The following is a 25,526-nucleotide window of genomic DNA, read 5'->3' on the forward strand; positions in this document are numbered from 1 at the left end:
GATGAGCCAGTCATTGTCTTCTTTTACACTGCCAGCAACCGCACATATAGGGCTTGGTTTGTAATGCAACACGCAGTTGAAAATCAACAGAAAGTCAGGATAGTTTTATGCATGCACTTACTAAACTAAGGCTACTTTAAAATACAATAAAATAAAAAGCACAACTGAATCTTCAACTGCACTGATTGGGTAGGAGCAGCCTATGACAAACAAACATCAGGGGCTGTGATTGGCCATTGGTGACTGGTTTTAAATTTAATTTAAACTCAAAATCAATGAAATAGGAGACGGGGTTCAAGCAGAATATTTATGTGTTTTTTTCATTTTTATTTATTGTTGCCGGGAGATGTTATCATATACTATTTGATTTGCAATGTAATCAACGATAATTTATATTTTATTTAGGGCCTACTAAAGCAGGATTTTATTGTTGTTTAAATAAAGGCCAACTCTGAATGCAATCTGGCAAAGTTTAGAGCAAATAAAAAGGGGTAACTTTCACTTTCAAAAATAAATTAATTTTCAAAAATGTTGCCCCAGCCCTCCAAACTAATTAACGTAGTTAATTAAGTATTCTAACAGCGCCCGAATACCGAATCGAAATATCCATTCAGACATAATTGCAATAGTGCGGGTTACACTCCATCTTCAACACTTTTGGCTGTCGGACTGCAATTCCCAGCATGCACCACGCACACGGAAGTGCATCCCGCGGAAGTGCATCCGGGGCAAAAGCCGCGCCGTACAGCTGACTCGCCTCGGATGACAACAATGCCAAATCGCTGCGTCTGTCCTCAAGATAAAGCGATCTGAAGCTGCACACGGCCCCGCAGCCCCTCGTATCCACTTTGTCTTTACTTCCACGGTTGGTTGAAAGCGACACAGCCATCCAAGATGAACGTCACGCTGGCTGTCAAGCAGTACGTCTCCAAAATGATCGAGAGCAGTGGGCCGGGGATGAAGGTGCTGCTGATGGATAAAGAGACGGTAGGTTTCCTGTCATCTGTGGGAGATTCTGTGTTTTTTTTTATCCCCCCTATCAAGTTCAGGATCATTACTGTGAGTGGCGGAGCTATAGGGGGGGTGTACAACACGTTTTTGTCAGTGTTGCACGATTGCAGTGTCCTTTCGACTGTTTAGCATGGTTATATGAATTGTAATTAAAACTGAACCCTCCCAGCCGCCGTACACTGGAACAGTCTAATTGCAACGATATTTGAGACAAGTGGATCGGACTCCTATGACGCACCCAGTCGTTTCTCAACTGCTACACAAGCTTTGAGAAAATAATCTATCCTCCATATTGCCACTCCATGGTTTAGGTTAATTTTCAATAGTGTCTGATCGTAGTTGTCACATTAAATCCAAACACACTTAATAGAAAAGTGTACCTTTTAATACTGGCCCAATGCATGATTGGACAGGAGCCCCTGTTAATTGTGGCTTGGGGGAAGGGTCTTGAGTGTTACTTGAACACATGATTGACCCTCAGTTTCCCTCTCCCCCCCCCCTAGACCAGCATTGTGAGCGTGGTCTACACGCAGTCCGAAATCCTGCAGAAGGAGGTGTACCTGTTCGAGCGCATCGACTCGCAGAACCGCGACAACATGAAGCACCTGAAGGCCATCTGTTTCCTCCGGCCGACCAAGGTACGGTACTCTGGGTCACGGGGGTGTGGGCTGGGATGGACAGATGAAAGATGGTGGGATTTGGTGTTGGTTGGGGCTCCTCGTTCGCCGTTTTAGCGCCAGGGAAGGAGCGCTGTGGTGCTTGTGAGCTGATCTCGAAACGCTGGTGTGTTTATTCTGCAGGAGAACGTGGAACACCTGATCCAGGAGCTGCACCGCCCCAAATACAGCATCTACTTCATTTGTGAGTATCATGGGTTCAGAGTCGAGTGTCGAGGGGTCTGTGTCATGCTGTCAGTGTGTCTCGTGCTGTTAAGTCCTCTAACGAAGACCAGCAGCAGCAGCACCAGCACCACCGGTCCATCCGGTCCTTTCCAGAAGCAAAGCAGGGGACGTCCGCTTAAGCTAAACTCATAGAAATCAGTATAAGACTGCTGTGAAGTTAAATATTCAGAGATTGGGAGTTAAATCTAGAGAATAGTCCTATATTTAGGGCAGTGCCAAGTCCTATGTCGGGTGACGCTGCTGTCCCCCGCTGTCTTGCAGTCTTCAGTAACGTGATCAGCAAAAGCGAAGTGAAGACCCTGGCGGAGGCGGACGAGCAGGAAGTGGTGGCCGAGGTCCAGGTGAGCTGGCTTCCTGTGTGTGACATCACTTCCCCTTCTTCTGGTCCTTCGGATTAAGGTTGGATACAAACACAGTCCTGTTCGAAGCGCGTGGATGGCATCACATTAACGCTGGTCTTTTTTGTTTTCTCTTCTGGGGCAGGAGTTCTACGGAGACTTCATCGCTGTCAACCCCCACCTGTTCTCCCTCAACCTCGTGGGCTGCGCCAGGGTAGGGTGGGTGTGTGTGTGTGTGTGTGCGTGTGCTGCGTGGAGCCACTGTTTTCTGTTTTTCCTGTCCAGCTGGAACTCTTCACTTCCAAAGTAACCTAAAATGTGATCAATGAACCCTATGTAACTGATGAATAACTTACAGAATCCAGTTATCTGACCAATCAGAATATGCTTCTGACCATCTTTTCCACTAAAACACTCACTTCCTGTGACATGGTTTGTCAGCTTAGCCATATACACCCTTATTTAAAGGTCTGCCTTGGTTGTCCCCCTAGGGCCGGAGCTGGGAGCCCTCCCTGCTGTCCCGAACCACCCAGGGCCTGACCTCCGTCCTGCTGGCCCTCAAGAAGTGCCCCATGATCCGCTACCAGCTGTCCTCCGACATGGCCAAGAGACTGGGCGAGAGCGTCAAGGTGGGGTCAAGGGTCAACCTTTTAGTGAGGCCGCTTGGGTTGGGAAAACGTGTCGCGCAATACGCTGATTTCATGAAGTCTGAGTCGAGAATCCAATTGGAATGGCAATTTTCTGATTCTGAAGTGGCAATTTTTGTATCGGTCGCAAGGGTGCCGGTGAAGAAAAGTAGCCAGGTTGACAATTTGTTTACGATGGGATACAACTGACTAGGACTGTGTCGGTAAGCTGTATAAAAAGTGAATCCTCATAGCCTATCAAACTGGAATATACATTTGGGCTTTTCCCCACCCCGTTATATTAATCTTATTTGTGTCATTGTAGGCTTTTTTAGTTTAGTTTTGGTATTTAGGATTGTTATTAAAGGACTGGGCGCTTTTTTGGGCTCCAGTCCAACGCTTCGATGTGATTGGGTATTAGGGTCCTGTTTAAAATTAGTTTTTAACACGAATAGGTGAAACACTACGACTCCGATGCGATCATTAAAAATGATCCACACATGACATCACCGAAGGCACACGTTTGCATCGCTGTCCTTTACACATCGTTCTCTTAAATATGTATTTGAATCTAAAACGTGGGTTTCACATGCTCCTTTTAAAGTCAGGATTTTAAGTCGGCAAATTTGTAACACAATTTGGGTCATCTTTGTTTGGTTTCCTTCTTATTCAGTTTGTTTGTTTGGTATGCGTTTTGTTTTACTACCTCAACCAATTGCTGTTGACAGTCTGTTTGATATTGTTTCATGTCAGCCCATCTCAGAAAGTAACACTGACACTTTGTTATCCCCCCTCAGCAAATCATCACCAAGGAATACGAGCTGTTTGACTTCCGGAAGACCGAGGTGCCCCCATTGTTGCTCATCCTGGACCGCAGCGACGACGCCATCACCCCCCTGCTCAACCAGGTCAGACATATTGCACCCCCAGCCCTTCGGCAGTTTTACCTCCACGAGCTTCTGTTGTGTGAATGTTGGACCACTAGGTGGAAGCAAAATCTAACAGGCCACACGGTCAGATCTGAGACCTTTCGGTTGGTGGTTTGCCTTTTAGACTGTGGGCAGCTGCATAATATAAAAAAATAAAACAACTTAGATTTTAATCCCCTTCAACCAGCTTATATTTAAATGTATTACAGGGATTCTTGTGTATTTTGGCGTTTCAGCCTGATGTGTCACTCACCCAGAGTCATACGAATCCATTAAACCTTTTTCATTCTGTGTCAGTGTGAAGGAATCTGAATTGATTGAATCGCTGATCGCAAATCGCTGACTTTCAAATACGGTTAATAGAGCTTTTAAACACCTGAAAGCTGGGCTGTTTGTCATTTGTAGTCTTGCAATACTATAAATAGTAAATAAACAGTTCAATAGATGCATTAATTCACTGGTGATCGTGAGAAATGAGTTTCCACACTTCCTGATTGACGGATTGCTTTCGGTTCTGCCTGCTGAGGACATGCGTAGTTCGGCCAGATACACTACTGGTCAAAAGTTTTAGAACACCTCAGTTTTTCCAGTTTTTATTGCAATTATGCAGTTTAATGTCTCAACGTACTCTGAAATTAAAGCACAGAACAAATAAACAATTGGAGATCAAAATAAATCATGGAATCGTTTAGTTGAACAAAATGTAACCCCTTCAGCTGACAAACCCCTCGGTACGTTTAAAAGGCACCAGATCCGTGTGCTTCTCTTTATCCCGTGTGTGCTCTTCACTGTTGTGTTGTTTGCTGAGACTCTTGGATCTCCAATGATGTGAAGCATTCTCTGAGGTGAAAATGTGTTTTTTAAACCCCCCTCCGCATTCTGAAATGGGGGGTGGGGGGATACTTGGTCTGAGCAGGAATACAAAATCTCAGACAATATCGACAATTATGACATTCTGGAACCAGACAGTCTACTGATCAAAACAAGACCATCCACGTGTTGGTAGAAGCAACACACACCTGTAGAGAGCTCAACATGTCAAGATGGAAAACTCTGTTTACAGTGTACTGATACACAACGGATTGACATCATTGGATCTGAACTTCTCTGTGTTTGATAATCAAATAATGTATATGTATTGTTCTGAACAAAACAATCCTATTTGCAAAGAAATCCGATTGTAACGGAGTGATCTGTGACCGTCTGAATGAGACCCCCCTGGAGCAGACTGTGCGTTTACCCCCCGGGGTCTGAATGATGGCGGGCAACACGGACACTGTGAATCGGATGTGTTTGAGAATGAAACGCGCTGGTATCCAAGAGAATAAGCTTTCAAACGATGTACGCATTGTAGGAATACAGTGTCACTTCTATGCACAGGAGCTGCGTGTAACACTGACAAATAATGCTTAAGAGGGTGTAGTAACACAGTATATAACTCTGAAATGTGCAGTATTGTTCAGTTTTTGGTAACCTAAACCTTTTGTTAACCTCTGGCAGTTTACCGCTTACCTTTGTACCATTTCACGTTATTCACTGGACTTGAACTGGTTTCATTTCAATAACAACTGGAAAAATGGGGGTGTGCTAAACCTTTTGACCGCTAGTGTAGTTCCAAAAGAACAATGTTTAAACATACGATCAAAATACTTTAGATTCTGTATAGACTTTAGGGATACTAATGTAAAAATGTGCTGCACCCAACTTTTGAGTGTTTAAAAGATCTATTATCTGTTTTTGAGAATTGGTGTCTTATAACCATTGACTTCCAGCGATTGTGCTGAGATACGAAACGATCAATTAAAATTCCTTCAAACTGGACACACAGAATTCAAAAGGCTCCCATGCATTCGTATGACTCTGGGTAAGTGAGACATCAGGACAAAGTGCCAAAATACCCAAGTATCCCTTTAAGCGACTTTGTCAAGCTCCCTTAAACACAAGAAACACCGAAGGGAGGAAAACTAAGCCAAATCTTGACTAAAGCTGTTTAACCCTCTCAGGACTAGTGAGCTGAGTATTGACTCTAAATTGCACCCACACATTAGCCCAAAACAAAGTTTTTATTGGACTATTTTGCAGCAACAAGCCATCTGAACCAATAGCAGGGAGGTTTGGTATTAATATTAACCAATTAAAATGCATGTTCCCTGGCTCCCCCTAGTGGACGTACCAGGCCATGGTGCACGAGCTGCTGGGGCTGAACAACAATCGCATCGATCTGTCCCGGGTGCCCGGGATCAGCAAAGAACTGAGCGAGGTGGTGCTGTCCGCGGAGAGCGACGAGTTCTACGCCAATGTAAGTCTTTGCACACCCCCAGACCGGCCATCACCCCCTACCCTGCTGGTTTCTGCTCCAATCAAGCTCTCAATGACTTAATTGAACCCTTAATTGAAGTAACCATCGGTTTTGATTTGACTTTTTCCATTGTGTAATAAAAATTGTTTCTTTAAAAAGTACTTTATACTATTTTATACGTAACTTAAACCCCTACCGTTTAAAATCATTAAAAGGCTCTGATTCAGGAAATTATTAGTTCAATTAATTAATTGAGAGCTCGGTTGGAACATAATAATAATAATAAATGAAGTATGTGGCAGGAGTGTGTATGTTTTAAGAGCACTGATTTAGGAGCCTGACCCCTCCGTGTTTCCCTGCAGAATCTCTACCTCAATTTCGGGGAGATCGGCACCAACATCAAGAACCTGATGGAGGATTTCCAGAAGAAGAAGCCCAAAGGACAGCAGAAACTGGAGTCCATCGCCGACATGAAGGTGAGCAGAGAGACCCAGCAAGGCCCCGCCTGCTCTTCTGTCTCTAGAGCCGCTCTGCTGCTGCTTCCGCTTTTGACCGGAGTGGGACGGGTTCAGAAACGTACGCCGTGAAATTTCAAAACCTCTCCAGTAGTACAAATCTGGGAAGTAACTTCTCTTCCTACGATGTGCTCTCTTCTCCATGGGAACACAAACTGCGACAAACGTTATGTTGTCATTACGTTGACTGGATCTCATTGCCCACCGGGGAGGTAAACGTACGTACAAGTTAGTGTTGTCACGATACCAGAATTTTGACTTTGATATCGATACCGGGTTTAGTATCACAGTACTCGGTACCGATACGATACTGGAAACGATACTCAAATACAGAAATGATACCATGACAAAAAAAAAAAAAAACGTATAAACAAATTGGCCAAAGGCACAGAATAACCAGTGGGCTTTTAATTTTTTTGGGGGTTGTTTTACCAGTATGTTTATTGCTGTGCGAGTCTGATTGCAAGTGTCGAATTTTCAGTATACCGTGCAAACACTAATACAAGTAAGGAAAGCGTACCAAGCACACATTATCTTTACTCTTTTGTGTCTACACCTTAGACCTCTAGATGGCAGCAAAGACGAGCAATTGCCTGGAGTTCACTCTCGAGTGGAGTGGACCTCTTGGTCTAACAAAACCTATTCGTACACTCTACCCTGCCGGTTTTTGCTCCAACCAAGCTCTCGATTACTTAATTGAACCTTAATTGAAGTAACAATCTGCTTAGATTTTACTTTTTAAATTGTGTAATAAAAGAGTTGGTTCTTTATACAATTATATTCCTAACCTAAAACCCCAACTGTTTAAAATCATTAAAAGGCTCTGATTTAGGAAATTATTACTTCAATTAAGGGTTCAGTTAAGTCATTGAGAGCTCGGTTGGAACAAAAACCAGCAGGGAAGTATGGCTTTCCACTCGGTCATGATTGGCTCACCATCTGCCAATCACAGCTCAGCTCTTGAAGACGTACCATCAAGTCCTTTGTTTTTGGGGTGGATGGGGGAGTGATTAGATCCCTGCAATGAAACCTCTCACCCACGCTTCTCCCCCTCTGGTGTCCAGGCCTTCGTGGATAACTACCCGCAGTTCAAGAAGATGTCGGGCACGGTGTCCAAGCACGTGACGGTGGTGGGGGAGCTGTCGAGGCTGGTCAGCGAGAGGCACTTGATGGAGGTGTCTGAGGTGGAGCAGGAGCTGGCCTGCCAGAACGACCACTCCAGCGCACACCAGGTCAGTGGAGACCCCTGGCACCGGCTCTGGCCCGACTCTTAACACGCTCCGCGTCCCATTGGGTGCTGTTATTGGATGGTGGCGTGTTGTCACCATGCCTTAAACCATATCTAGCCTTGTCTACACAATCTACAGCTCTCTGATGCCAAGATTAATGGCACAGCACGCTGGGGAGTAAGAATAGAGAAGAGGAAGGATTATAATTGGGATATTGACATTATACTACAGCACACTACAATACACTATAACACACTATACTATACTACAGCATAATACACACTGCACTACACAACACTTCTGTAAACCACTGCACTCCTGCAGTAGACTACAGTTCACTACAATACACTACAGTAATCTGGCCTAAACTAACACTATAGTAAACCACAGTATACTGCAGCAGTTCCCAAACTGTGGTGCGTGAGAAATAAAATGTAATGGCGGATGTAAGCGAACTCCCCCCCCCCCCCCGCTCTTCTGATATTTTTCCCGCTGCACCTCCCCACCCACCACTAATTTGCTGCTCTCAACCAATAGTACCGGCAGCACCCCCCACCCCTCTCACGCTATTTTGTCATGACCCCCCCTCGCTATCACGCTATTTGGCCGTGACCACCCCATCACACATTTTTTTCTGTGTCTCTATCTCTGTCTCGCTCTCTGTCTCTCTTTTTCCTCTCTCTCTCTCTCCCCCCCCTCTCTGGGACTGGGACCAATCTGTTGTTGTGGAACCTACTGCCAATCCCAGCATGCTCTGCAGCCTGTTGCACACATGGCATCGGGCCGCAGCATATTTACTCCCGTATGTGTCACATTCGTCTCAAACCCACATAATACCTCCAAGTATTAAGAAAATAATTCAATATGCTTCAAGTGTTCTGTATCGGTATTGCGGGTATATTGGTTGTCCGGGTCCTGGCGAGCCGCAGTGCCTTCTGGGATTTGTTGTGCCCACATCGTTAAACCGCTTAATTGGTCTAAAAGTCCATGTGTTTAACATATCCAGTGATTGGATGATCTAGAACAGTGGATCCCATCCCTGGTCCTGGAGCACCTAACCTGCTGGTTTTAGTTCCAAACGAGCTCTCAGTTACTTAATTGAACCTTAATTGAAGTAACACAAACTGCTTAATTTGACTTTTTAAATTGTGTAATAAAAGTTTGTTCTTTAATAAGTTATTTATACAATTCTATACTTAACTTAAACCCCCCACTGTGTAAAATAATTTAAAGTCTCTGATTTAGGAAATTGTGAGTTCAATTAAAAGTTCAATTAAGTAATTGAGATTTCAGTTGGAACAAAAACCAGCAGAGTAGGGGCTGCTCCAGGACAGGGCTGGGAACCATTCTAAGTGTGGCCCTGGCTTGGTTTGCTAGGCCCCCAAGACGGTCTAGTCACATGTTTACTTTCACCCTGTGCTCAGAGGCCTGTAGTGGGACTGATTGCACTGACGACGCATCTTGACGGAGTTCCCATTAAAAAGCCCATTAAGCATCCACCTCTGACAACTCCGCTGTAATCATATTGGCCGTATTGATCCGTCTGCGGGCTGACAGTGAGTGATGCTGGCGACAGGAAGGGGAGACGATGCTTTCACCAGAGAAAAGTTAGTAGGAGTAGCGGTGACCGACCCTCGAAAGCCGAAAGAGGGAATGCTCCTCCTTCCTCCATATTCTGATGGATTTTCGGCTGTGTTTCAATTCTGAACATTTTAATTTATTTTCCTCTCCATGAAGAAAATCCTTTAATTTCTATCTTGACATGAGTACATACATATACATACATACATATACTATAGCACACTAGAGTACATTAGACTTACATTTGTACCTATTTATAGAGCTGCGTGTTTTACTGGAGCAATCCAAGGGAAGTTCCTTGGTCAAGGGTACAACAGCACTGCCCCACCCGGGATTTGAACCCCCCAACCTTCCAGTTATGAGTCCAGAGCCCTAACCACTACTCCACAGTGCTGCCTATGCGACTGTACATTCCTAATTTATTGGCCCAGCCGCACCTAGTAACCTTCTACCACAAAAATAAGTAACCGCCCATCGTCGACTCCTTCCTCTGGGACCGTCTCTGACCAGAACGCGAGCGTCCGCTGGGATCAGGGCCCTGATTGGCTAAAACCACCCCGAGGGCCCTGATTGGCTACAGCCGCCCTGAGAGCCTTTCTCTGCTGTGGTCTGGGCGTCCCCCCCTGATTAATGCCTCGCTCTATTCTTCCTCTTCCCTCATTCCTGCCGACGGCTCCCCAGTGCCCCCCGGTTGATGAAGGAGTTCGGGATGCCCCGGGGGGCAGAGGGAAGAGGGTTGGAGCTCCCAGTTATCATGCCCCGATGACCTATTCAATTAGGATAATGCAGTCTGGGCGCCTCGGCATCGATCAGCGGGGCTGTAATGCAGACATTAGCAAGGTAACGGCGTGTTCTTGGTTTCCTCAAAAGTGTACTTAATGAGCCATTTATTATCCCAGTCAGTGTTTATGATCACTGGGAAGACTAATCTCCAGAAAAACACTCCAGTCCGGCGCGGCAGAGACCCATACCGATCGATCACGGTCACCTGATCGCTGCGCTTTACGACAGCAGGGATGGCACCGGAATTAGTTATTTTCTTGGGGGGTTTAAAACGGACAAAAAGACAAAAAACGGACTCCACAGTTGTGATAAAAAGAAAAGGAATGGGATTTTCTGATCAGACAGACCCAATAAATAAACAGCTGATTAGAGAGGCGTCTCCAACACCTCAGGTAGTTCTTTCATATCTCGTCTTTTTAATTAGAAGATGTCAATTAATGCACAAATTCCACAGGTGCACAGAGCACGGGACGAAGCACAGTGAGCCGAATGTTAGACCAAGGGTTTGGTCCCAACAGGCCCCCCAGAGCGCGACTTATTTGCACCCAGACCTGTATTGGGATGGTGTGGGTCCTGGGTTGTGACTAAGGTTGTTTCTCAGCAGCTTTCTCTCTCTCTCTCTCTCTCCATCTCTCTCCCTCCAGAACGTGCGCCGGCTGCTGCAGAACAGCCGAGTGAGCGAGGTGGACGCCGTGCGGCTGGTCATGCTCTACGCCCTGCGCTACGAGCGCCACAGCAGCAACAACCTGCCCGGCCTCATGGAGGACCTCAACAGGAAGGGGGTTTCGGAGCGGCACCGCAGGGTGAGGGGACGGGGGGACAGGAGAGGTGGAGTGGCTTGGGGAGAAGGAGAGGAGGGATAGAGGGGGAGACGAAGAGGAGGGATGGAGGGGGAGACGGAGAGGATGGATGGAGGGGGAGTGGCTTGGGGAGAAGGAGAGGAGAGATGGACGGGGAGAAGGAGGGATGGAGGGGGAGTGGCTGGGGGAGAAGGAGAGGAGAGATGGAGGTGGAGTGGCTTGGGGAGAAGGATAGGAGAGATCGAGGGGGTGGCGGCGAAGTAGGGATGTGGGTGCGGGGGGAGGGGGAGGAGGAATGGAGGTGGCGGGAGAGAAGCAGGGATGGAGGGGGTGAAGGAGGGAAGGGGAGAAGAAGGGAAGGAGGGATGGAGGTGGAGGAAGAGAAGCAGGGATGGAGGGGGAGAAGGAGGGATGGAGGAGGGGGAGGGGCAGAAGGGGAGAAGAAGGGATGGAGGAGGGGGAGGGGGAGAAGAAGGGATGGAGGAGGGGGAGGGGCAGAAGGAGGGATGGCGGGATGGAGATGGAAAAGCAGAAGGGTGGAAGCAGGGAGGAAGTGCCATATTTACAGATTTCGTTTTCCCATTTGGGTGTCTTTCCTTTGCTCTAGATGGTCCAGTCCATGGTGGAGTACGGAGGGAAGCGCGTGAGAGGGAGTGACCTCATCACCCCCACGGACGCGGTGGCCATCACCAAACAGTTCTTCAAAGGACTCAAGGTACATGGCGCCCCACGGCACAACTCTGGTATTAAAGCACGGGGTTTAGATATCGACACGGAACAGCACAGACCCAATAAATGAATGAATCGATCAATAGGTGAATCGATAACACAGACTTGTCCTTTTCTGAGCCGATATCACACCAGCGCCCGACGTTGTGATTGACAGGCTGCGATGCCGAGTTGTTTTGGTCTCGTTCCTCATTTATTGACAAGCTTCAGTCTTTTGTCGTTTATTAAATATCTAAATCTCAAAGGTAAACCGTTACACCAGAGAGGCTCTTTAATGCAGTCTGTTTCTCTCTCTCTCTCTCTCTCTCTCTCTCTCTCTCTCTCTCTCTTTCTATCTCCCTACTTCCTGTCCCTCACCCCCTCTACCTCTCTCTTGATCTCTCCCCCACTCTCTTTCTGTCATTCCCTCCATCTCTTTCTCCCTCTGCCCCCTATCTAAATCCTTTACCAATGATCCGTCTCTCTCTCCATTTTGTTCCCCCTCTTCCTACCTTCCCTTTCACTCCTTCCCTCTTTCCTTCATTCTCTCCTCTGTCCTTCCCTCTCTCTCTCTCTCTCTCTCTCCCTCCTTCTCCCTCTACCTCCTTCCCCTCTCCCTTCCTACCTCCCTCTTCCTCCTTCTCTCTCTTTCCTTCTCTCTCCCTCCTTCCCCATCTGTCTCTCCCTACCTCCCTCTCTCCTTCCTTCCCTCTCTCTCTCTCAGGGGGTGGAGAACGTGTACACTCAGCACCAGCCCCTCCTGCAGGAGACACTGGACCAGCTGATCAAGGGCCGACTGAAGGACAGCCAGTACCCCTACCTGGGAGCCAGCAGCCTCAGAGACAGGTACCACCCGGGGCCCGAGCTCGGGGCCCAGTAGAAACGCGCGAGGGCAGGGGAACCGCTAGGAGCCCACAGGCCCCAGAATGTCCCTCTCTCGGGGTCCCTTGACCGAGATTGACCCTGTGCGGTGGGTTAAGGTCCCGTCTGGATCTCCGAGGGGAGCCCAGCTGCAGCCCGGGCGCTGAGTTTTACAGCCCCCTCGGGAGCCCTTTCCCGACCTGTCTTCATTTATTAGCTCCAGGGGGCCTGGTGGAGCATCTGCACAATAGAGAGGGAGAGAGAGAGAGAGGGAGGAGTGGAGTGGAGTGGAGTGGAGAAAAATAAAATAGGAAAATAATTTAAGGCGATTTTTAAAAAGAACTAAATGAGGCTCAAATGTACAGATCGCAGGACGGAAGGAAAAGAGGGAAGAAGGGAGAGAGGGGGAGAAGCAAGAGAGGGAAGGAGGAAGAAGCAAAAGAGGAAAGAAGGGAGGGGGGGAGTAGCAAGAGAGAGGGAGGGGGAGGGGGAGGGGGGGAAGCAAGAGAGGGAAGAAGGGAGAGGGGGAAGGATGGAGGGAGAGTGAAGAAGGGAGAGAGAATGAGGGAGGGAAGGCAGCTGAGAAATAGAGAGGTAGGGAGAGACAGATGGGGGAGGAGGGAGGGAGGGAGAGAGAGACTGAAAAACACCCAGTCGATTCCCAGGACTTGAAAATGCTTGTAAAACTAGGCCTCCCTTATGGAAAAGTCCAGAAGCTGACGAGCCTCATCACCCTGATTCTTAAGCTGAAGTAGCTTGTATACAGTCCTGTATCCAGTACACACGGATTCCTTATAGCCTGAATTATTAATGAATGTTGATATGAGATTTTAAAGATTTTAAAAGATCAAACGTTCGCAAAACTGAAACGCTCACCTGACGCATCGCTCTTTGGAAAAAAAAAAAAAAGAGAGAAAAATAAGCTCAGTATTTTAAAAACAAAATAATTCAAATCCCCTCCCCTTGAATTAAGTTTGGACAGTGGGAGATTTATTTAGCTTCAATGTATAGTTCTTATTAATTTTTAAAAAGAGAAATCATTAAAAAGGAACCAAAAATAATTGGGGCAGAAGTGAAAGTTCTGAGGGAGAATCTAAAACAAATATGATGAGTTTATTGTAATTATTATTATGATTATTGTTAAACAACTCATGTTATGAAAAGCACATTTATATTAGAATGTAACAAATTTTCATGTCCGTTTTCACAACCTATCAACATCGACACAATGTTTTTATGACCCCGTTTAGCACGAGTCTTTTGCGCTGGTGCTTTTAAATAATCGATATTGGTTCACGTTTGTGTTCTGAACTGTATGACACATCAGTTCCGCTTTCTGTTTACCAGCACGTACATTGCACTTTATTTATTGATACGTTTTTGGTTTGTACACATTTAGTTTGTGCGTTTATCTACTGCGTAACACGTTAATCTGATGTGTAACAAATTCAGCTCTTAAAAAGATTACACATTAATAACAAGGGCCTGCTTTTGTCATTTATTTCTGCTAGTCTCTAAAGCTGTACAAATAAGTATATTATTAAGCAAATTAAGCATATTTTATGCTCTAAAACAGTGGTTCCCAAAGTGCAACCCGAGGGCCAAATAGTCTCTGACAACGTCCTAACAATTCAATCGTATTCGCTATCCAATCAGCACGCTGGGATATGTCACATGACTGTCTGCTCCAATGAAACGAAGCAGACATTATAGATACTGCACTCTGCTAACCAAGAGCCACATTTTGTTATCTTGTTTATTAAATCATAAATATCATTCCCGATCCCAGGAAGGTGGAGTAATATTAATTATTATGACTAGACTTAAATTAAACTCTTTCTCTACACTCCAAGTGCATGTTACCATAGTTTTTATCTTTCATTTCTTTCACATCGTTTATAAAATGTAGGCTTAAAATGTAGTATTCAATTGAAATGTAGACGACAAAATAATAATACATTAAAATAAATAAACAACTCTGCTGTTGATGTTGGCTGGTGCGTTTCTTTTTTTTTTAACGAGGAACAAACATGTTAAATTGAAACAAAATTGAGGGGGAGAGAGAAGAGGAACCGAGTAAATCACACGCAGCGCAAAAGGCTGGAGGGCAGCTTCGTGCTCCCGTTCATTGATCCACTTCTCCAATTCAGCAGATGATATAAAAGAAAGCAGGGGGGAGAAAAAGTCCTGCGATCTGTACATTTGAGTCTGTTCGCTCTTTTTAAAAATCGCCTTGTACTGCCAATTATTATCCTAGTTTATTTTTTTCCACTCCACTCTCTCCCTCTTTCTCTCTGTCAACCATCATGTCGTCTAAGGTCACACTTTTAGTCGATCCTGCCATAAGACCGATTTGCTCTGGGTTTGGCGGCCCTCTCTGTGCCTAACCACACTAGACCAGGGGACTACCTATGATGCACCAGGATGGACAATGATATCCCATGATGCACTGAGCACCGTAAACAGGCAAACGGCTTTATGCATGACCTCACAGGGAGGCACAGGAACAGACCTCGACCTTTACCGGTTGTGTAAATAGTTCTGATGACTTCGGTGCCCCGGGCTGGGCGTGTGTGTGTTTGTCGGGTGGTGGATCGGGGGGCAGCAGCTGGAAGGGAAACCTCGACAGCTGCGACCACAGAGTCTGCACTGCGAGTAACCCAAGCCCCGGCTGCCCACCTGTCACAGACTGCCCCGCACACACCGACAACTGCCCGCCTGCCCCCAGCGCTGCCCCGGCTCCGTGCCACCGGCACTGCCGATCTAAAAGGTGTCCTACTACTACTACTACTACTACTACTACTACTGCTATGGCTGTGGCTACTACTGCTACTACTGCTACAGCGATGGCTGTGGCTACTACTACTACTGCTGCTACTAGGCTGCTACTTTTGCTACTGCTGCTACTGCTACTGCTACTACTGCTTCTGCTACTACTGCTACTAGGCTACTACTTTTACTACTACTAGGCTACTCCGACTACTGTTACTGCTACTACTGCTGCTACTGCTACTAGGCTACTACTTTTAATACTACTTGGCTACTACTCCTACTAGGCTACTACTTTTAATGCTAATACTACTCTTACTACTAGGCTGCAACTGCTTCTACTGCTGCTGCTACTGGGCTACTACTTTTACTACTAAGCTACTACTATTGCTGCTACTACTGCTGCTACTACTATTACTACTACTAGGCTGCTACTTCTACTACTACTACTGCTACGAATGGGCAGCTTGACAAATGCTGCTTAATGGTTTGGTTTTAAAGCTCAGTTGATGTGAGTGTGTGTGCGAGGGACAGCCATGTGAAGGAGATGTTTGGAGATGTGGTTCTGGGGTAGATCTGCCTGCTGGTCGATGCGTTGCCTGGTGCAGGTTGACCGCAGTGCCCGTGCCTGTGGGATCATGGGAAGGTTGTCCGTGGATCGCCCTGCTCTGCGCGGTGAGGGAATGGGGGCTGGTATAGCGGTGCCACCCTGACATGGGCCCGTCTCTCTCTCTCTCTCCGCTGGGCAGGCCCCAGGACATCATCGTGTTCGTGATCGGGGGGGCCACGTACGAGGAGGCGCTGACCGTCTACAACCTGAACCGTACCACCCCGGGGGTCCGCATCGTGCTCGGGGGGACCACCGTCCATAACACCAAGAGGTGAGCCCACCCGTCCCCGTCCCTTGTGCCCCCCATCCCATGCTACCTGGGTATTACTAGTTGTCACACACACACACACACACACACTGTGTTGGTGAAGTAAAGGGCTCAAGTATCAGAGAGGGCGTAACCCTGTCATATCAGGGCTACTTAAAAGCTATAGGCAGAGCTGTGATGTGTCCATATATGGAGCTTTTCTCTCCCAGCCACTATACACCTGCTGCTGTCCGGGGCGGTTTAAATGTCATGCGTTTGGGATGAGTACGGTTCCCCCTTCAAAGTTATTTTGACGGTTTGTGTTCTTCTGTGGCAGGTGGAACTTAGTTTAGTTTCACCAATGGCTCCAAGAAATACACAAAATGCATTTATCTGTATTTCTCTCTCTTTTTCTCCCTATCTTTCCCTCTGTCCTGGTTCTCCTGCCCCCATCTCCTCATCGTCACTTCTCCCCCCACTGCGTCATCTTTTTCACATCCCCCACTGTGCCTCTCTGTTTCTCTCCCTCATTCTCTCTGTTTCGCTCTCTCTTCTCATTCGGTTACATTCATTTGCTGGTTCGGTTTTGCTCTTCTCTCTTTCTCTCCGTCTCTCTCGTTCTGTTTCACTCCTTCTCTCTCATTTTGTTGAACTCGTCCTCTCTGTGTCTCTCCCGTCTCTCTCTGCATTTCTCTTCCTCTCTCTCCTAGTTCTAGTGTATTTTTCTGCATTCCCCACTCTGTCTTTTTCTCCCTCCCTCACTTTCGTTCTTTCGCTCCCTCTCTTGTTCCTGTTGCTCATTTTCTCCCTATTCTGTTTTGCTCGTCCTCTGTTTCTCTCTTTCTCTTTCTCTATATATTCCAGTCTCTTCCTCTCTCTCTCCTGGTTAGTCTTTCTCTCCTGTTCCCTCATAGTCTCCCTCTGTCCCCACTTTTTCCCCACTGCGTTTCCCTCATTCCCCTCCCTCTCTCTCTCTCTCTCTCTCTCTGTGCTATCAACAATGGCCAGTTGTTTGCCGAGCAATTACAGCAATGTGTAAGAGGGCTTTTGATTGAAACCTCTGGGCGGGGTGCCAGATCTTTAAGCACGCAGGAAAAGTGAAAGGCAATCTGTGGATCTGACAGCTGCCTGGGATCCCTTCCCCCGAAACACAGACACACACACACACGCACACCTCTCCTCTGCACCGAGATTGAAAACTGCCAGTCATGCAGATCTGACACACACCTGTTCACACCCAGGGAGCTCCAACCTGCCCCAGGGGGTGGTGGTGGCTGACAAAAGTCCCGCTGCGATCCTGTACACTTGTTCCCAGCAGTCTGAAAAACCTGGACAACACACCCCATAGTGTGACGGTCCCCTGCTGAAACCACCAGACTGCAGACCGGGTCCACGTGGACCGTACTGTCCCATTGTCCCGACACAGAGACTGTAATCAACAGGACTTTGAAGGGAGGGCTGCACCAGGAGTTCACACCCAGTTCGTTGGGTTGTTCGCTCCCAGTTAGTTTGTTTGTTTGCTGTTCAGTCCTAATTCATTTGTTTCCAGTTTCTCCGTTTGTTCCCAGTGTGTCTGCTGGTTTGTTCCCAGTCGGTTTGTTCCCAGTTTGTCCGTTGGTGTGTTCCCAGTCGGTTTGTTCCCAGTTTGTCCGTTGGTGTGTTCCCAGTCGGTTTGTTCCCAGTTTGTCCGCTGGTTTGTTCCCAGTCGGTTTGTTCCCAGTGTGTCTGCTGGTTTGTTCCCAGTCGGTTTGTTCCCAGTTTGTCCGTTGGTGTGTTCCCAGTCGGTTTGTTCCCAGTTTGTCCGTTGTTGTGTTCCCAGTCGGTTTGTTCCCAATTTGTCCATTTGTTCTCAGTCGGTTTGTTCCCAGTTTGTCCGTTGGTTTGTTCCCAGTTTGTCTGTTGGTTTGTTCCCAGTCAGTTTGTTCGCTCTCCTTTGTCCACAGGGCTGCAGTACGAGTCCAATCCTGGCCTGCTTTCTGAAGCGCACTGCTAGGCCAGTGCGTTTTAAGTAACTGGTAAAAATCACCGCGGTTTTGGTTTGGCCCAGCCCCTCGGTCGTTCGGATTGTGCCTTTTAATCTGAAGGCTTTTATTTACTTTTCTGGGGGTGATGTTCCAAAAATCGGGGAGAAGAACCAAGGCCTCAAAAAATTGCTATAACGTACAGCAGTAAACGTGAATGGTAAATTAAATGGCGTGACCACAGCGGGGGCGTGTGGGGAGCGTTAGGAGGACACATCTAACAGCAACCTTTTTCCTTTCTTTTAAATATCCTCGGAGTATTGAGCGCAGCGTTCGGCCTGCAAGTCAGACATGTGGTCGGTGTGCAGGGCAGGCTGGGACCTCAAACCCCTGGTGCCCCATTCCTCTTGTTCACAGGCAGTTTTAATGCCCCACAGTTAGGGACGCTGCTTTTGCTGGAAGTGCTCACAGCCTCCATTAGATATGAGTTCCCGTAATGAGGAGAGAGAGAGGGAGAGAGAGACAGAGAGACAGAGACAGAGACAGCGAGAGATAGAGATTATTGATTCGCGCTGAGTGAAGTCTTATGGCCGAAGCCACTCCGGCTGACGATGGCAGCTCTCCCTGTACTGTCCTCTCCCTCACAAAGGCAGCCTTGCAGAAGAATTACTGGCCTGTTTTTTCAACCATGTGCATCTGTGTGTATATTTCTATTTTGCCGCATGTGACCGTGAGTGTTTATGTCCATGTGTGTGTGTTCATTTTCCTGCGTCCGTGGCTACTGCCTATATTTTTATTTTGATGCGTTTCTATGCATTTTTTATATCTTTCACTCAGCGACTCTGTATCCTTCCAGATATTAACTTCAGGCGGAGTGTGGGCGGATATACTTTTAATAAAAAGTCCATGGCGCAGTCTATTTTCTGCAGCCCCTGGACCAAACACAGCGCGGGATTTTTGTCGCCTACCTAGCGGCCACAAAGAGAAGCTGCCGTTTTGTGGCGGAGAATTGGAGGCGAAATGGCTATAAAAGAGGACCAGAAAATAAAATTCTCTATTTCTCTGTTTCTGTCTTTCTCTCTCTCTCCATTTCTTTTTCTCTCTCTCTCTGTCTCTCTCTCCCCCTGATGAACGTGTGACATGGATCAGTAGACACAGATGCAGGGCTCCCAGAGACCCAGGCTGCCGTCCCAGTCCTCTGCCCATTAGAAGTCAAGCTGACATTGAGACATTGACCGGCCGTCGGTGGCGAGTTTACAGAGCGGGGAGAGGGAGTGCAGGGACACATTGATCCCTCCCATCGCGCCCGGCGCTTACCTAACCCGCAGCCCTGTCCTCACGAGCCTCGTCTCGTTGGACCAAAACCAAACCAATAAACAAACCACAACAAACCCTGTTCCCCCTGCTCCACACATCGCCCGCCGTAAACAAAAGCATCACATGCGGGGCCACGCCGTGCGAGCTCTGCGCTGGCGTCGATATCTGGGGGGCGGGGGGTCGATTGAGCCTGGTTTTCCGTACACAGAAACGGAGGGATGGGGACAGAAAAGTTATATAACGCTTTTCCTTTGCCTGCTTTTCGAAAGTGCACAGGCAGAAGGTCTCCTGCACAGATGAAAAACAGAACGTGATATTAACGAGGGGGCGTCCGTTTGTGTGACGGCCCCGGGGGTTGCTGGTTTTAGTTCGACCTCAGGATTTAATTACTTGATTGGAGTCATTATTAGGATTAATAGTCTAATCACCTGTTTATTCCAGGGGCCGAATGGTTATTGGTTTGGTTTGGACTAGTCTAATGCACCCCCAGGCCAATGTTGACACAGTTGCTACGGCTGTCGCTGTTTTACAGAAGCGTCCTCCATTTTTGTTTTTTCTTCAAGTGTCTTAAAATGCCCAGAATGCCTTTCGTGTTTGAAAAAGTAAGACCAGTCTAAGGAAAGACCAACAGTCTTAACTGAATGTCTATCGTTAGTATGACTTACACTAAGTCTTTGTCTTAGTATTATTGTATGTTTATGCAGCCGTCCCCAGGTCTTGATTAGTTAAATGATTGACAGGTATCTAGAGTACCTGCAGGAGCCAGGCCCACTAAATTACCCAGAAGCCTCAGGGGGTGACTCACTGAATTGCTGGTCTTCCCTGATTGGCCTCCTTCATAAATCGAAGGAAGCCGACACCCCATGTATGATGGGTTACTATAGACAGAGCCAGCAAGAGTGAGGGTCTCTAATACACACCATTTAGTTGTTGATATTTAGATCATATTAATGAAGACCACGTTATAAACAGGCGACGTCAGCCGGTCATTCATTACGGACTATCAGAAATTCTAGTTCAACGGGGACCCGAATATTCCTCTCAAACGGTCACAGTGATTCATAGTTCTCTGTCTGGTGGATGCCTTTGTCCGGGGCCGGCACAAAAAATAAAAAATTAAACCCCCGCACACACAGAGGGCATTGTAAACATGCAGGGCACTGTGGAAGGTTAGGCGGTGGCAAAGAGCTCGGCTTCGGAGGCCACGACGTCAACAGTGACGCAAAGCGCGGCGCAAAAATGCAGCAATTACAGCAAACTGGGGACGAGGGTTAGGGTCTCATAATGGCCTATTCAGAAGCCAGGAAAATATCCCAAAACTCCTCCGCTCTCATTCCGAGGCCGTCTGCTCGCTCGATCTTTCAGCCGTAGTCCTGGAATCCCAGCAGGAGGTTGGTATTGCCAGAGTGAATGAGTTTTAGACCCGGATAACATTCACAGTGCAGTGGGTTTCAATCTATAGGGGCCACAATTGTGAAAACGGGAAAGTAACGGCCAACGGGGCCTCTTGGGGATCTCGGGGGGGTGTCAGAGCCTGGGTGGATGGTGTCGTTCGGTGGGGGTGGGGGGCGGTGTTTTTGGAGCGCTGTCACACTGCCCCGCTGTTTTAGGCGAGTGTAATCGTAGAAAAGGGCCCGCGCTGACGGCACACAGCTCCCCTGCGGCTCAGTGCTGTATAATTCATGTGTGGTGCAGGTAGGGTGACAAGGCTTGCATTACTGTGTGTGTGTGTGTGTGTGTGTGTGTGTGAGAGAGAGAGTGAGATCTGGTGTCAGTGGTGTAGGGCCTGGGCTCTTGCATAAGCCAAGGGTAAAGGATCCGTTTGTGACCCAAGATCCCCCCCCACCCCTCGATTGAGTGGGCATTTATTATTTTATTGAAGAATGTTTCCCTTATCTGGGCATATTTATTGCAGTGCAGGAGGACGTGCATCTCTGTCTCGACCTCTCCTGTCTCGCAGTGACCGCACTGTCCTCTCTGTGTCCACCTCTCCTGTCTCGCAGTGACCGCACTGTCCTCTCTGTGTCCACCTCTCCAGCTCTGCCTGTGTCGGCCCGTCTCTCTGTCCAGGCTGTGGTCACTGAGCCTATACTTGGTCAGGATCCGTCTCTGCTTCGTATCTCTGACAGTGAAGCGAGGGCCTTGTACTGGAGTGAGTCTGACTCGCTTTTCTTTAGGTGCATCCAGAATTTGAGTGCTCTTTTCTTGATATTAATGAGAGTTGGGCAGCGGCCTAATTCTGCGCTGCAGGCGTGGTTTGGTGTTCCTGTTCACATACAGGGTTTCGATTGGGTGTTTGTCCCTCCTAGTGTAGTCCTGTTGACTGAGTGGACCCCCTACCTAGTTATTAACCACCCAGTTCAGCTTCTTAGTGTCTTCATAGAGCCAGTAAAACCCACGCTCCCTCCTGAGTGCTGAGAGTGCCGGTGATTTGAAAGGGCACAGGAAAAACCTGTTTGAAGCTTCGTTGGTGCTAATTTGCATAATGTATTGATGACATCACACTAGGAACTAGTGTATGGAATTGAATGAAAATCCTACTTTTCTTTACAGGTAATCCATATAAACATAATGAAACATCCCCTTGTGGTTTAAAATACATTATCTCAAACAGTAATCATGTTTTTACTTATTTGTACATGTAAGTGACATGTTCACCTTCCAGTAAAACCAGCTTAATCATAATAAACTGCGCGGTTACATATTCATGTTACCTTTAATTTGTGTTTTATTCAGTACAGCAAAAGTGTAGGAAATAGCGAATCGGTGTAAAACCCTAGATGAATATACTGCACCCCAGTCCGAACGGGCAGCTCAGACGTTGACAGTGTGTCCCAGGGGGGTCAGTTCGGCACAGTGTACCGCAGTGTGGACAGCCTGTATTTGCACTGTGATGGCATCGCAACGTTTCCTGGCTGGGCATCTGCTCTTTAAAGGGCTTTGGTGCCACCCTCGTTGCCCTGGCTGGCCTGAATCTCGTCTGGCAGCGACTTAATGGACGTGTGTTTGTTTGTTTACTTATTTATTTCATATATATCCTCTTTCCTTTGTTTCCCCTCCTCTCGATGGCTAAGCCTGCTATACCCCATCGCAATACAGGGGGTAATTCACACTAATACCCCACCGGGCAACCACACAAAGCAGACCTAATCCGGTGTTTTATTCTCCAGCACCAAAAAAAAACAAGAACGGCTCAGACTGTCCGGCTCATTATCCCAGCAGGGCCAGACTGAGATCCCGGCCACCTCCCCGTCGGAGAAGTGCCAAGCGGCTCAGTGGATGCAATGCCACACCTAGCACAATTCCAGCGAGTAGAGTAGTAGTAAGTGCCGTACTGCTGATGGTAGTGAATAAAGAGAACTAGCAGATCTCAGACCGGAGATCAGATAGCTGCTGGTCGGGGCTTGGAGCTCCCAGCACAGCCAGGCAGCGGGGGGGGGTGGGATTGGATTACAATGAATGTTTCATCGGCCAGTGTTAAGTGACAGGGCCCTGGGGCCGACGGAGGAGACCGCAGAAGTATCTGAGCAGGGCCCAGGGTGTCCCCGTGCATTTTGTTTGAGTTTGTGAGCACTGATTCGGACAAGGAACGGATCTGTAACTGCAGCTGCTGTGGACAGGAAGTATTGTATTTCAAAATCCCCCAGTTTAAACTCGGTTCAGGACGTGTTTCGTGAGCGTGTGATGGTTTGCACAAAATGTGGGCGACGCCGGAAAACGAGAACCGCTTGCGACACCATCTGCATGCGTGTGAGACAGGATTTGCTGACCATGGTGACCACGTGTGTCTAGAAACGTACATTTCCACCCTTTGCCCCCTTTATGGACCCATTCTTTACCATTAAGCAAAATAACCACGTGAGCCGTCCGTCCGTCCCCCACAGCTGATCTTGTGATGTTGTATCCTAACCCAGTCTCTCCCTGCGTCTCGTCCGCAGTTTCCTAGAAGAGGTCATGGCAGCCAGCGGTTCGGGGTGGACGTCCGAGCGGCCGCAGGGGTCGGGGCGGCCCCCCAGCAGGCGCTGAGCCGGGATCGATGACATCACATCCCGTTTCTTCCACCCTCCCGCCCCTCTGCCCCTGCCAAGACTGGAACTCGGCTGTCTGCTCCGGTCTTGGCAGGTTGTCTCGCAGGACACAAGCACACATTCCCACCCAGCACCTATAAGGCTCCCAGATCACCCACTCTGGCCCACACCAGGCTGGTTTCCACTTTATTGATTTCCCTGGCACGATGTGGCTGCGTGAATCTCCTGATCTGATTTGACTCGACTGCCCTTTAACCGCCAGCTACACAACGCCAACCGGCCCACAGTGCCAACAGCAGGGCGAGAGCAATCCTGGGAATTCTGGGAAATCCTGGGCAGCTTCCTGGCCCTCGCTTGACCTGCTGTGCCCCCCACCGCAACACTAGACTGAGATGAGGGTATATAGGTGTGTGTGTGTGTGTGTGTGGAATGAGCAACGTGACGGCAAGAATCGGGAAGTCCGACAAATGGGACTGCCGCAGAAAGCGCCGTGGAAAACGAGGCTGCTCGCTTTCGTTTTCTCGGCTTCTCTCCTGCAGACAGATCGCCCCCGGGCTGGTTGGTGGTTTTCAGTTCTCCCACGGCCGGTGTGGATACCGCAGGGAGGAAGTGGAGAAACTGTACGTTCCCTACACTTCCACGTTCTCTGGTTTGTTTTTGTGCGCCAATTTCTCTCGGTATCTCGTGAGCCGGGGGAGAGGGGAGCACACCTGCAGCGGGCCACACGATTCCAGAAACCCCACAGCTCTGTTAAGTCTCACTGAAGCGGCAGCGAAACAGACGGAGGTTTGGGGTCACGGTGGAAGAGAGACGCGCCCGGGAGAGTTTCACACCTGAGCCTTCCTGTTTTCCGTGGTTGCTTTCTGATTCTATTGTAAAATAACAACAACGACGCCTTCGAGAGCTCCCACATTTACACTTTCACACAACGGCACAATAAATGCACGCACACAACTGTACAAACCAAGACCCGTCTGAGTGGAACGCCGCGTTTTCGTTTCGTGTGGTTCGATTGCTGTGTATGGGTGTTTGCTTACAAATTGTCTTGTGGGGTGGGCTATGTCTTAATATGGTGTCTGTGAATGTTATTAAAGTTTTGTAACAAAACAAATGAATAAATAAAATGAAATTCTAAACCAGTTCCTTTTGTCTGTCTCTTAATTGTCTCCTAGGGGACTCTCGACAAAACACTCCCATTAACGCTGGCAGTGCGCTGTTATTCACAATGATATTAAACTCTCTTGTGGACTTGTAAACGGTAACGGGACAAGTTTCTAACTGACTCTACCCTGTTACTCGTACCTACAGCAATACTGTGATGCACCCTGTCCTGCCAGCGAGTCGCAACGCTGGGACTGCATGACAGCAATTCCAGCAGAGCGGCCTGAACGTGACCCCGTGGCCCTGCTTCAGAGCTCTGACCTCACTCCCGCAGAACAGCTGTGGGAGTAACTGGAACCGTGAGAGGAAGGGAAGGTCAGGCGCTCCTTCTCACAGTGTTGGAAAAGCATTGTGGGAAGGGCGACGCAGGTTTCACGCGGCGGACTGCTGTTAAAAGCTCTGTACGTCCAGTGACGGGGCTCCAAATAGAGTTTGGGATTAATTCAAGTTATTGTGAAGTTAAATCAAGTTAGGCTTGGATTGGATTAAGAATTGAGGACCGAGGCTAGAATCTGGACTCCAACTAGTTCAAACTCTCCTGTGTCTCTCAGCTGGGATGCCAGTGCAGGAATTGAAAGGTTCAGTTCGGGATTCATTCATTCGAATTCGAGAATTCAAGATTCAAGTCGTCTCCAAGTCCGACCTTTTCTGAGAAGTGAACCTCGAGCCGAGAGACTGAGGGGCAAAAAAAAAAAGGGAAAGAGAAAAATACAAGTGTCAGTTTCATGTGCTTTGTGGTCGCACCGTACACTTTCAGTTTTATTGTCACTCGGAGTTGGGCCTTGCAGGGGATTTCTGCTCCGCACAGACGTTGTGTAGATGCAACTGACAGGAATGCAAAGGGTGGGCAG

At 47.9% G+C, this 25,526-nt stretch overlaps 1 protein-coding gene across 2 annotated transcripts; it reads left to right on the top strand.

The window, feature by feature from the left end:
- Window positions 1-715: 715 nt before the first annotated feature.
- On the top strand, window positions 716-24,653 carry vps45 (vacuolar protein sorting 45 homolog). 2 transcript variants are annotated; one of them, XM_066721427.1, is made up of 16 exons: window positions 716-987; window positions 1,515-1,649; window positions 1,812-1,872; window positions 2,175-2,254; window positions 2,397-2,465; window positions 2,743-2,880; window positions 3,675-3,785; window positions 5,971-6,105; window positions 6,468-6,581; window positions 7,685-7,852; window positions 10,112-10,270; window positions 10,858-11,016; window positions 11,621-11,728; window positions 12,446-12,567; window positions 16,101-16,232; window positions 23,425-24,653. In XM_066721427.1, the coding sequence occupies exons 1-16, from the start codon at window positions 895-897 to the stop codon at window positions 23,510-23,512; spliced, it is 1,872 nt and encodes a 623-aa protein (XP_066577524.1). In that variant the 5' UTR covers window positions 716-894; the 3' UTR covers window positions 23,513-24,653. The 2 variants fall into 2 exon arrangements, with proteins under 2 accessions (XP_066577524.1, XP_066577526.1); XM_066721429.1 differs by lacking the exon at window positions 10,112-10,270 and having other exon boundaries at window positions 717-987.
- Window positions 24,654-25,526: the final 873 nt, after the last annotated feature.

This window comes from Amia ocellicauda, chromosome 14 (genome assembly GCF_036373705.1).
Source record: "Amia ocellicauda isolate fAmiCal2 chromosome 14, fAmiCal2.hap1, whole genome shotgun sequence".
NCBI classification, from domain to species: Eukaryota; Metazoa; Chordata; class Actinopteri; order Amiiformes; family Amiidae; genus Amia; species Amia ocellicauda.

What these genes read in the sequence shown, in the direction of transcription:
- vps45 (XM_066721427.1), top strand. Translation starts at nt 895, where the DNA reads ATGAACGTCACGCTGGCTGTCAAGCAGTACGTCTCCAAAATGATCGAG. An exon ending in ATACAGCATCTACTTCATTT is followed by an intron (nt 1,873 to 2,174) that starts GTGAGTATCATG and finishes GCTGTCTTGCAG; the next exon opens with TCTTCAGTAACGTGATCAGC. An exon ending in AGTTCTTCAAAGGACTCAAG is followed by an intron (nt 11,729 to 12,445) that starts GTACATGGCGCC and finishes TCTCTCTCTCAG; the next exon opens with GGGGTGGAGAACGTGTACAC.